This window comes from Pseudochaenichthys georgianus, chromosome 15, assembly GCF_902827115.2.
Source record: "Pseudochaenichthys georgianus chromosome 15, fPseGeo1.2, whole genome shotgun sequence".
NCBI classification, from domain to species: Eukaryota; Metazoa; Chordata; class Actinopteri; order Perciformes; family Channichthyidae; genus Pseudochaenichthys; species Pseudochaenichthys georgianus.
This window is the reverse complement of record NC_047517.1, coordinates 36,459,385-36,472,681: the sequence shown is the minus strand read 5'-3', so window position 1 is coordinate 36,472,681 and position 13,297 is coordinate 36,459,385. Positions and strand designations below refer to the sequence as shown.

Sequence of the window (13,297 nt, the reverse complement as noted above, 5' to 3'; positions counted from 1 at the left end):
CATCTTATAGTATAATACATTATGTATAATATCAGTTAAAATAAGTGCTTCAACATAGTTAACATTGCTGGAGGTATGCACACATATTGATAGATGTCTTGTAATGCACTGTTGAGGAACCTGCGACCCAAGTTTTTCATTCAGTGCAGAACTACACCATAGTTGTATAGGCCTATATGATATGTCAATAAACCTTAGAAAATCTTGAAATATTGAAAGGGATGTGCAAAATAGTCATTATATACAGTCTTTAATTAACAATTAGTAGAGAATAACGAGTAATGAATATACTTTATAGGGATCGTATTAATATCTAATAATACAAATAATGAAATTCAATAACATGCTTTAACCACCAGGTGTCCCTTTATATCAACTGTGCACCTTTATGGTGTAAATACAGCCTATCTACCAACTGGATCAAATATAAAAGTCAGCCGAATTAGTGTTGATACTGCAAGGAGACGTATTGTGTGAAAAGAAATGTAAGATGTTGTTTAATGGCTGATATATTTATGATCCAAGTCACGTTTTCAGTTCCTCATGTTTGTCTTCTCATCAGGGCTCTATAAATACAGAACTACGGCAGATATGTAATATGTAATGCAGCCGAACCGTGCATTACAATGCCGTTATGTGATGACTTTCAAAGAGAAAAGCAAGCACACTCGGAATAAGGTATTATTTTATTTTTTAAAAATGTTTTCGGTCTGTTTCCGGTATTTGTTAATGACAATGTGCTCTGAGATGTGAGACTGGAATTGCACACGTGAAAATAACGTATCTTTAGATGCGGATTTTGTTAAACTAATATGTTTGCGCTGTGGACCAACACTATACATTGACGGGGAAGGGGGTAGCAATAAAGATAACACCATTAAACAGTTACACAACATAACAGACATAATATCGATAGCAGCGTCCCTAGCAACCATCTTGGTAACAATGACGCGATTTCCTGAAGTAATCTTCGTAATAACTAGCAAACTAAAGATCATGTACATCCACTGCACACATCATCTGAAATAACTCATATTTCTCGCATCAAATGACATCAAAAGGCATTTTAACGGCCAAACTAACTTTAAAACAGGCATTTTACACCGAGAATAAAACGAAGTTCGGCCATGTTTTTTTTCTGCAGGGAGAAATTGGAAGATCACGTGACGTCAAACAGAGGACATGGTGTAGTCCAAACGATAGCTGGGGATTCTGGGTAGTGTAGTGTCTTCTGCCGTCCTTTACTCCGAAAAAAGATTTGTTTCTCCGAATCGAAGGGGAAAAATACAAAAGCATTGCACACAATTTAAACCAATCAATGTTGTGTAATTAACAAGGATAATCTGGTGTTTTTTAGTCGATGAGTAGTGCAGATATCACTGTCAAATCAATCATCAGTAAGGGGAATACTTACTTCCGGGTGTACAATTCTCCGTTATCCAATGAGAATGGACGCTCTCATTGCCTTTAAGGGCAGTCGACACAAACGAATGCCGTGCTTCCATGAGCGTCCATAGAAGCATATGGACATCCCGGAAAGCTAAAAATGGACGCTAAGGGCCCCCCCCTTGCGTTGAAAATGGACTCTAAGGCCCCCCCCCCCTTGCGTTGGAAAAAGCCGGCAGGGGACTTGACATAACATCAACATAGGCCGACCTGGGAGTGAGGATGTGTTGGCTCAGAGATCAGCTGCTGGGCTGTCAGAAGAGGGGGAGGAAAAGAGAGGCTCCGTTTATTATTCTTATATTATTATATAGAGTCGTTATCAATTTGTTTTAAAGCTCTATAAATAACAAAGAAAACCACTTTTCTAATTTTGTCCGGAAGATTTAAATTTTAACGGACATGTTGACCAGCGGATTTTTTTTTTAACGGAAACTCTGCCGCACGGTTCCCTCGTCCCTTGGAAGAGGCGGAGAGGTGGGTGTTTTGATCTGCTGGTGGACTAACCGGAGAGATTTACAGCAGGAGCAAACGCTGTCCACCACGGAGAATAAACAGAAGGGCAACCATGGCAACACATGGCAGCCATGGCAACCATGCTCCGGGGTCTTCTTCGCTGCTTTTGGTGTATTTTGTGGTGGCAGCAGCGCCACTTACAGGCCCGGCATATGTACTACAACGTTTCCAGCGGGTCGAGCGGTCTCGTGTGAACGGACACGTTAAATGAGCCGAATGCGTGTGAATGGAAGACTTTTTGGAAAACGCATACAGTGCTTAAACACAAACGTTCCCCTGTAAATGGATCTTAATCACAAACGAATGGAGAGGAATGTAGGGCACTGAATTATTGACAGGTGGGACAAGACACAAACACACAAATCAAATCAAGTTTTATTTATATAGCACATTTATAAACGATTGTTGGTCGAGCCAAAGTGCTGTACATAAAATAAAATTAGCCTTCAGTAGAGACACTTTACAGCAAATACAACAGCACAGATTGTTCAAAATATCAGTATGAGAAAAACGACACCCTCTATCCTTAGACCCTCACATCGTACAAGGAAAAACTTCCAGAGAAAACCCACAGTTTAAAGGGAACATGGGAGAAACCTCAGGGAGAGCAACAGAGGAGGGATCCCTCTCCCAGGAAGGACAGACGTGCAATAGATGCCGTGTGTAAATCGAAGAGATAATACATTTTACAGCATATAGACCGAATGTTAGGAAATGCATGTGTCTGTAATAAGAAGATGAATCCACGAGGATGTCAGCTACAGTCCTGTGGAAGCCATCAGGGAAGCAGCATGACGAGACCCAAGCAGGACCGCAGAGACAGGTTCAGCCACGACCCGAAGTCCACCACTTAATCCAGAACTCGGGATAGAGGATCCAAGACAGGACTACAGCAAGAGGATCAGCCTAAATCAAAATATAATATTATTTTCATAAGCTTTTTTTGTCTGATGCTTCAATTAATTTTAAACAGACAGTTCAACAAAAGGATACCCAAAAAATTATTTTATCATTTAAATATTGAATTGTTCTCTCTTAGTAAGATCCCATTTTCAATAAAATTGCGGTCTTGACTTGAAGATTAAGTTCATTTTCCTATCCCTCTGGACAAAAATCTCTATTACTTTTTTGTAAAAGTCCTCCTTATCTTCTTGTAGTTTCAAAAGTCTATCATAAATCTAATCAATAGATTTATGATTCGAAAATTATAAAAGTAGGGTAGACATGTATTATCCGGCTGAACAAAACGTACATTTATCTAACAGGTTTGTTTCCCACAGATCTTATTTTGAGCTATTTTCTAAAATCCTATGCAAATCTCATTGCTTTTTTGTCGAGGGAAGCCATGCGCAGCTTACTTCCTGGTTTTAGGACGCGTCACTGCAGCTCTCTCGTCTCCTCTTCACACACCACACTTTTCGCGGCACGTACTTACAGCCAATCAGCTCTGAATTATGTGAGATGACGTATGGTGGGGATGGCAGCACTATGCCCCTATGGTCATTATTTTTTTGCTACACACATTAAATAGGAAAATATTCTGAGCATGCGCAGTGTAGTTTTTACAGTCACCTTTGACTTAGACAGAGAGAGGGAGGGGCAGGATCGGGTTTTGTCCCACATGGCTCTAAACAGCTCAATAGGCACACACTGTAGACACTAATTAGAAGAACACAGACTAAAACAGCAATGTACAGACGAATCAGATGATTAAACATGATCTTAAAATATATTTTATATATTCTTTTATTTATTTTTTGCATTTGTTTGTAATCATTATTTTTAATACTTTCTGCTGACACTAGGTGGGGCTGTGCCTGCCCCTAATGACCAGTCGCCACTGACTGAATGTCGTTTGAAAGAAGTCGACTGAACACAATAGAGATGTTTCACTCCGAGCTCTGCAACAACTCCATTAGACCTGAAAAACAATTATTGATTGGGTTGAAAACCTTGTAGTCTTTCTTCTGAAAGGCAATGCAGCTGCAGAGCACAACAACACAGAGGCAAAACAATCAACACGAAAAATCATTAAAAAAAATCTTCTTTGCTTCGACCCAATTCTTGCTGGATTAAAACTTTCATTTTACCAAGCGAGCGCCGGTTCCATCTGACCTTATGTTCTGTATTAAACTGGGTCATTGTGCTGAATTAAGGCTTCATCCATTATGGTGGACAGACGTCGTTCTGGGGGGTATACTGCGAAGCAGGATTTTCGCTTAGCCGGCTAAATTCAGGGAAAACTCCGGCTTTCCGGTCATCCGAAGCTGGTTCTCTTTTTAGCAGGCTAGATCTCCATGGTAATATATGCTAAGCAGCTAACCTGGTCGGGACCAGGTTAGGTTGCAGGCTAAGAGCTCAACTCAGTGAAAGCACCGCCTGCTGACCAATCAGAGCTCAGTGTGCGGAGTTTAAAGCGATCAAGTCATATTACAGGAGAAAGGAAATACAGAAAAACTGCCGTCGCAGGAAAGACGGCCGGCAAAAATTACCGACTGTGTGAACGTGAACATTAATAGAATATCACCTCCATCTTCAGAGCAATCTGACTATTATAACATTAGCGTTAAGAAAGCTTACTTAAATATCGGCCACAACATAAGTAACCGGATCAGAGTACATTAAGTACAGTCCGCGGCATATCACTTCATAATGTATCATATATCTCCTTATCTGAGTCAGCTGAGCCGTATCTGGCCGTGCAGCACTCACAGTGTCACATACTGTATGCAGAAGTATTATTTTAAGCAACACATAAGTTGACGAAACACTCGAGTCAAATGTAATTGAAGTCAGATCGTGTCTTAGACGGGGCAGTGATATCATAAACCTGTTAATGTACGCATTCAAACACTTTTTCTTTTACCAGCTGTGTTCACCTTGCAGGTGCAGCTATGTGGCTTTTATCCTGGATAAAGTGTTTAAGTCATGGATGTTTAAAGTTTAACTTCTTCATTTTTGACTAGTATTAAAGTTCACTTTTCATTCAGGAAGTATGACGCTGCGCTGTCAGTGCGCTTCTCCATGTTTGTGATTGGTCGAATGCTCCAGATACCACCCCTTTCATGTGAACGCGCACCTAACTAGATAGGACACGGCTGGCTTGAGCGATCCACTTGATAACCAGCGTCGTAGTACAGTTTAGCGAGAGCGCGTATGTTTTGGATTAGGCCAACCGGCTAACTCAAACATATCCAGGTTAGGTTGAACCAGGTTCGTAGCATAGGCCCCAGGTTAGGTTGCAGGCTAAGAGCTCAACTGAGTGAAAGCACCGCCTGCTGACCAATCAGAGCTCAGTGTGCGGAGTTTAAAGCGATCAAGTCATATTACAGGAGAAAGGAAATACAGAAAAGCTGCCGTTGCAGGAAAGACGGCCGGCAAAAATCACCGACTGTGTGAACGTGAACATTAATAGAATATCACCTCCCATCTTCAGAGCAATCTGACTATTATAACATTAGCGTTAAGAAAGCTTACTTAAATATCGGCCACAACACAAGTAACCGGATCAGAGTACATTAAGTACAGTCCGCGGCATATCACTTCATAATGTATCATATATTTTATTATCTGAGTCAGCTGAGCCGTATCTGGCCGTGCAACACTCACAGTGTCACATACTGTATGCAGAAGTATTATTTTAAGCAACACATAAGTTGACGAAACACTCGAGACAAATGTAATTGAAGTCAGATCGTGTTTTAGACGGGGCAGTGATATCATAAACCTGTTAATGTACGCATTCAAACACTTTTTCTTTTACCAGCTGTATTCACCTTGCAGGTGCAGCTCTGTGGCTTTGATCCTGGATCAAGTGTTTAAGTCATGGATGTTTAAAGTTTAACTTCTTCATTTTTGACTAGTATTAAAGTTCACTTTTCATTCAGGAAGTATGACGCTGCGCTGTCAGTATGCTTCTCCATGTTTGTGATTGGTCGAATGCTCCAGATACCACCCCTTTCATGTGAACGCGCACCTAACTAGATAGGACACGGCTGGCTTGAGCGATCCACTTGATAACCAGCGTCGCAGTACAGTTTAGCGAGAGCACGTATGTTTTGGATTAGGCCAACCGGCTAACTCAAACATATCCAGGTTAGGTTGAACCAGGTTCGCAGTATAGGCCCCAGGTGTGGGCTGTCCTTCAGCATTTCAATTATTTACTAACATAAATCACAGAGAGAAATGGCCTCTGTGATGACACTTTAATGAGGACGAATAGGTCAGAAAATTAGTGGATGTTTATGCATAATATATTTTCTATATAATATAGTATATTTTTTTATTGTATTCAAATTTATGTCAAATTATTTCTATTATTATATTTATTTATTATTATTTGATTTTGTTATATTTTTAACATTTGTATTATTATTATTATTATTATTATTATTATTATTATTATTATTATTATTATTATTATTATTATTATTTTTGAATAGCAAAAACTCATAAAGCTTAAGGGATAACATATTTAAGACAAATAAAGCTTTGTTGGAAAACGAGTGGATGTTTATGTTTCAATTTACATTATTATTATTATTATTATTATATTCAACAATTTAATATTCAGTGCTTTTGATCTTACTTTTTACTTTTCCATTATATTTACATATATTTGTTTTTATCTTAGTTTTCTTCTCCATTAACCATGGCATTATATCCATGTGTATTAAGCTTTATTTTAAAACACTTTGGGCTACAGTCAGGCCCGGTTCCAGAACAAAATGACTAAGGGTGCATCTGAGATTAGAGAGGGTAAAGTGGTAAAGTGCTATTTTTATAAGTGGGGAGTGTACCTAACACCCTCTATGGGGGTCCTCACCTCCCCCGGGAAGATTTTTGTTTTAAATATTGAAGTTAAAACCATCAATCTGGTGCACTTTGAGAGCAACATTGAGAGATCTATGGATCTATGTGCTCTTTGCTTGATTCATGCCTTCCCAGTCCCTTATCACGTACAAGAGCATGGCGCCAGTTGTTGTAGCCAGTTGTGGTGAAGGCATCTGACTTACTTGAACCGAAATGTCTACATTCATAGCAGAAGATGGTATCGTTTTTACATGAATATTCCAGCCAATCTCTGCTTTGAAACCATGAGCTGCAAAATGAGCACCTCACCCCGCTGTACAGGCGAATTGGGTACTTTTTTAAATATACCTGGGCAGGCTCTGTTTTGCAGAGGTCCTCTGGCACTTGCGGGCCGCCGAGGGGTGGCGGTGTTTGGGGTAACGAAGACGGCTGTGGCTGCTCCGCCTGTGGGCGAGGCGGGCAAAGCCGGCGAGTCGGGCAGGAGGACGTTAGTGTCCAGGACAGTAACGTAATATCCCCATGATCTGAACTGTTATTACCTGCAGTAGATGCAGTGTATGCTGGCGATAAGGGCTGGTTGTTTGAACCATTTTCTGATCCATCATTGACTGCTGTGTAAGCACCTTGCAGATGAGGAATGTGCAGCGGCACAGGTCACGCGCACCTGACATAATAACGTTACTTACCGTTTAAATTGATCAAATAAATGCAGCAGACAATGCTATTCAACCACAATTACAATTTATTTTATTTCAACTATATTCTTCTTCTTATTATTATTATTATTATTATTATTATTATTATTATTATTACTACTATTGTTAGTACTGATTTTTATTTGTTTTACTTTTCATTTTTCAAATGAGGGTGCATAACGACTCAACTGAGGGTGCAATGCACCCTTATGCACCCCCGTAGAACCGGGCCTGGCTACAGTTCACCTTTAAAAGAGGTTTTACAAATTAAATGAATGATAATTAGTATGTTTTATGAATTTAAATATACAATAACTCTATTTGAAGTGAATAACTATCGACACTAATTAGGAAAAGAACATTTTTGAAACTCGGAGGACCAAACACAGACCAGAAGATGGCACTAAAGCAGCAGTAAAGACAGCAGCTGCAAGTAGAAGAAGTTCTTCTTCCTCTGTGTGCTTTTGGACAGCTGTTTCTGTCCATTGACGGCCAGTCCACACTTCAGTTTTCTCTTTATAGATTTTTAAAACACATTTAATAAAGATGGCAGACGAGCTGAGAGCAGAGCTGGAGAAATACCTGCAGACTTTAGACATCCAGACCTCCTGCGTGGAGCACCCACCGGTAAAGTGAATATTCCACACTAGAACAAAACACCATTGAATCCTATCAGAAAAACCTCTCATTTAAAGTTGACTTGCTCACAATAACACGTGTTCAAAGACACTGCATGAGTCGTTATAATGCATACCTCTATTCGGCTTTATACAATACCTTACATTTCGCTTCCTATGGTAAAGGTTTAGCTCTGGGAGTGGTGTGTTTATCCTTCAACAATACGCTTTTTGACACGTGGACGCATTACAAAGTTGTCATTTGTAGTAAAAAATGAATTGCATTGCCTGCTACTTGTATGCAGAATTTACCACAATATCAATTGAACCTGAAATGATGTGATTATTTTCTCCAATAATCATGTTATTGTGAGAAAAGATCAAGCTAAGGTAAAAAGTGATTTTTTAACCGTAGTCTGGGTTGATACTATTTCTGCTCTTAAAACGAATCTGTGGAGTGGACATTCCTCATTATTTGTAGGCCGAATTGAACATCTGACCAGTCCAACCTGAAATAGTGTTAAGTAATTTATCCTTCAGTTATTTATTTGTGCAAAAATGATTAGAAAACTTAAAAGCGTTATTTTTTTGAGCGGAGTCTGGAATGACAAGCTTAAAACGTCACCTTCTCATTGTGTTGCCTGTGACTTGTAGGCTATGCCACATTTAGCATCATATAACTCTTTGCTAAAATAGGGTAACATGTTTGTGTCTTCAGTCGTTTATTTGTACTTAATGATGCTATAAACAAATAAACTATACGTTTTTTAAAGGAATCTGTGTGGAAAGTATTTTGCCCCTTACCTGTAGCCTATGATGTGTTTACTGATCAATCGAGGCCACAATAGTGTGTATTTATTTAGAAATAGATTTAGCCGCTATCATTTAAAAAACGGAAACTGGGCTAAAGGCAAGATAAACGACTAGTAATTGACTCTTATATTAATACGTTTAGGCTACCACTAATTTCCTGACATTTCGGTTTTTAAATATAACATTTTAAGTTGTATTAAACTTGTATTTTATGCATCTTGGTAGATGAATACTCCACGTGTGTAAACTACTGTGACGTTGTGCAGCCCTCGATTTTATGTTTTGAGAAGTAAGTTATGTTTACCCTGTCTGATTCGTTTATGCTGCATTAAACTGATGCAGCCTGCAGGGGGCGCTAACGCATAACGCTTATTTCTGTCCTGCAGCTTCACATGTCAAACACTATAGGGTTATATATATACAGTCTATGGGTTATACAAAAGTTTTCCATACATAACAGTTGATTTGTCCTGCAGGAAACTAGATTTTCATCTCATTTTCTAGTTCTCATACTGTTTTCTTATGATTCAAAACATTATTTCATCACAATTAGACTTTACATAAATCCTTGAATTTAAAATAAATATCTCAGAAATTTCCATAATAATTTCCCCTAAAAACTCCCAAATAAAATATGTGTTCAAATCTCAGAATTTGTAATAATTTATTTATCTTATACGCCTATAACACATTACATGTGTTCTGTAAATGTGTTAAAACATCCTAATTCATTGTTAAAAAGTATAGTGCATGAACTGTAAATGTATTACAACTTTTTTGAACTATTGTTACCCCCCCCCCCCAGGTGTTCACGGTGGAGGAGATGATGCCTCACCTGCAGGAAGTGAGCGGAGCCGTCACTAAGAACCTCTTCCTGAAGGACAAGAAGAAGAAAGGCCTGTGGCTGGTGTCGGCCCGCCATGACCGCCAGGTAACAGCACACACACACACACACACACACACACACACACACACACACACACACACACACACACACACACACACACACACACACACACACACACACACACACACACACACACACACACACACACACACACACACACACACACACACACACACACACACACACACACACACACACACACACACACTCACACTCACACTCACACTCACATCTGTGTTATTGTGTTGCACTGTTGGGGGAGCCTGTGACCTAAGACTTTCATTGTCATAACTACACTGTAGCTATGCACACATGACAATGAAAACTTGAAACACTCCTCCAGGTAGACTAACCTCCTACACGTCCCATAATCCTCTCTGTTCCTCTGCAGGTGAACCTCAACGACCTCGCCAAGAAGCTCGGTGTCGGCAGCGGCAACCTGCGCTTCGCAGACGAGGCGATCATGTTGGAGAAACTCAAGGTGAGACGAGAAATTAATACAATTAACTTTAAAACCAATGTTAAATTACTGTGTCATTGTCATTTTTATATATATTTTTTAAATAAAAAATGGATGGCATCATTGTTGAGTCCAATCTAGGGTATTGAATATTCAGTATTTATTAAGGTATAATATCTAGTGTTTGAGGCTTGAGCTTCAATCTCAGGATCCATGTATCTGTGATCCTCTCCAGAATGGAAGTAGTCATCACATACAGAGCATCAAGTAGTTCCTGAGCAGTGTCCTTCACATGCTGATATCCAAGAGAGGGAGTCACACAGTCACAAGATGGAGGAATAGAAAGCAGTATTCAATGTTTAGTTCAGATTAGCTCCACGTCAGAAATGAGCATGCTTGTCATATGTCTCTCTCCATAGAGGCTGAATCATCATGTTAATCACATAGCTATCATATGCCTAAAACAGTCCTGATGCTCTTCTAGGTAATCAAGCATCCTGTCAAGTACAATCTAGGAATCCCAGTATGCTGATAACCCTGTTCTTTACTTCCTGTCTTGATTCCCTCTCAGGTGGGTCAGGGCTGTGCGACGGCCCTCGCTCTGCTCTTCGACCGAGATCACAGTGTGAAGTTTGTCCTGGACCAGGACCTGGTGGAGGGGGGTCATGAGAGGGTCTTCTTCCACCCCATGACCAACAGCGCCACCATGGGGCTGCGACCCGAAGACCTGCTGCGCTTCCTCCAGGAGACGGGGCACGAGCCCGTCCTGCAGAGCTTCGACTAAACGGGTCTTAGGCATGGACATGATTTGGACATAAACATGGGTTAAGAAGACAAACCTGCAGAGACAAACATGAACTTGTTCTTTTTAAAGATTTTACTTTTATCATTGTGAAAGAACACAAGGCATAATGTGTAAAATAGATATAGCTACATGTTTGAAAAAGGTATAGCTGCGTTGAATGAATGTTATCTATGAACTGTGCAGTAAAATATCTGAATACTTCAGGTGAAGTCATTTTTGTTGGTTTTCTGTCTATTCTTTTCCATAATAATGTCACGTCTAAGGAAGAGACTTAGGGCCACATGACATGAATATGAATACGAATATTTTTGGGGATGTGAAAAAAAAAAGTTTTTGTTTTGGGAAAAAAGTCAGAATTCTGAAAAAAAAGTCAAAATATTCTTTTTTCACATCCCCACATTTATTTTTTCATGTGGCCTTAATCCTCTTCCGTACATGTCAGCCTATTGTTGGTGAGCATTTTCTTTATGCAAAACACAATAATAATAAAGATCAATCCGTCAATAAACCTCAAACTTGTACTTAGATATGTTTATTTAGGTTCCCCATTAGCTTTTGCTCTTGACAAAAGCTACTCTTCCTGGGGTCCGACACTTTAAACAATACAACAATAATACAATAATACAACAACATTCACAGGGTGTCCGTGGGGTCTTAAAAAGTATTAAAAGTTGATGAATCAATTTAGCGAAAATGAAGGCTATTAAAACGGCATTTTCCAAGGTATTACATTTTGTAGCTTGTTTTCAATAAGTATATAAATTGTCCAAAGAGGTTGTGTTCTACCGTCTGCCTGAATGTAATCATGGCGTAGGTGTGTAGTGTGATTCTGTGTAGTTTATTTATGGCATCCCGTTGGGTTTGACGTTATCTGAACAGGACATCGCACGCTCACTGCTTGATGGCGCGCGAAGCTCCGTTTGCGCCGGTTGTTAAACAACATCGTTATGGGGAAATGCAAGTTTGCGTCCAAATTGTTGGAAGATACGGAGGAAGGACAATCAATACTGTATATAGTAAATGCGAGGTAAGGTGTGTCGCCAAGGTAACCGGTTAAAACCATAGACTGGTTAAAACTCGAAGTGGCGATGAGGTCTTAACATTTATGGAAAGGGTCTTAAAAAAGGTCTTAAAAGGTATTACATTTGACTTCAGGATTCCTGCATATACCCTGATTCAAGACATAAGTCCTGACATCATTAACATCATCACCAACATCTTCAACAATCTCATCCACTCAATATCAAACTCAGCCAAGGATGAGTGCACAAGACACCCACCAGGTAATCAAGTGGAAAGGAACGGAATTAACCCGAAGCAAATATACAACTATTTTATTGGACTTCTATAATTAACTTTGACCTTCCGTGAAGTAAAAACGTATATGTATCATGTATTATATTTAAGTGTGTCTTAAGTATATACATATTATGTCCTTTTAATTTTCAGTTTTACTGTTGTATTGTTAAGTAATTTAAACTATATAAAGTTTATAAACATTATTTGGCTATTTGAAATGTGGATAAGCCTTTGAGGCTCAAGGAAAGATCCCGCCTATTTGTAATATGGGAATTGTAGGATCTAATTTTTGTATTATATAGCCTCATTTAAAAATAAATGTCATTATTTATCCTTTACTACATATAGAAATATAATGTCAAATGACTTTTAAAATAAATAAATAGTAAAAGTAATAAAAGTAATTATGAAATTGTAGGATCCAGCGTTTTATAGACAATCAGAATGTCTCTTTTGCTCCCTCTGTGTGTGTATGTGTGTGTGTGTGTGTGTGCGTGCGTGTGTGTGCGTGTGTGTGTGTGTGCAGGAGCGTGTGTGTGCGAGGCTCTCTGCATTCCTAATGAGTGTGTATTGTTGCATTGTAAAATCAGCAAATGAATAAAACGTTACTGGTTCAGTTCCCACGGTGTGTGTGTGTGTGTGTGTGTGTGTGTGTGTGTGTGTGTGTGTGTGTGTGTGTGTGTGTGTGTGTGTGTGTGTGTGTGTGTGTGTGTGTGTGTGTGAGAGAGAGCGTGTGTGTTTGCCCCTGTTATTGAACAAAGACATTTTGATGGGAAGAATCCTGTGTGGGAAAATGTATTCATCAGCTGCCTCTCTGCAGGCCACTTTTTAAATAATTGTTTATACTTCTGATGTTGAGGTGAGTTGAGGACACACATGTCATGTCAGCCTCAAGAAATGCCGATGAAATATATAGATTTTATTAGTATT

General features: G+C 39.3%; 1 protein-coding gene across 1 annotated transcript; it reads left to right on the top strand.

Annotated features, from left to right (window-relative positions):
• Positions 1-7,904: 7,904 nt before the first annotated feature.
• On the top strand, positions 7,905-11,286 carry prorsd1 (prolyl-tRNA synthetase domain containing 1). The gene is made up of 4 exons (XM_034100982.2): positions 7,905-8,093; positions 9,702-9,827; positions 10,195-10,284; positions 10,835-11,286. The coding sequence occupies exons 1-4, from the start codon at positions 8,013-8,015 to the stop codon at positions 11,045-11,047; spliced, it is 510 nt and encodes a 169-aa protein (XP_033956873.1). The 5' UTR covers positions 7,905-8,012; the 3' UTR covers positions 11,048-11,286.
• The last annotated feature ends 2,011 nt before the right edge of the window (positions 11,287-13,297 follow it).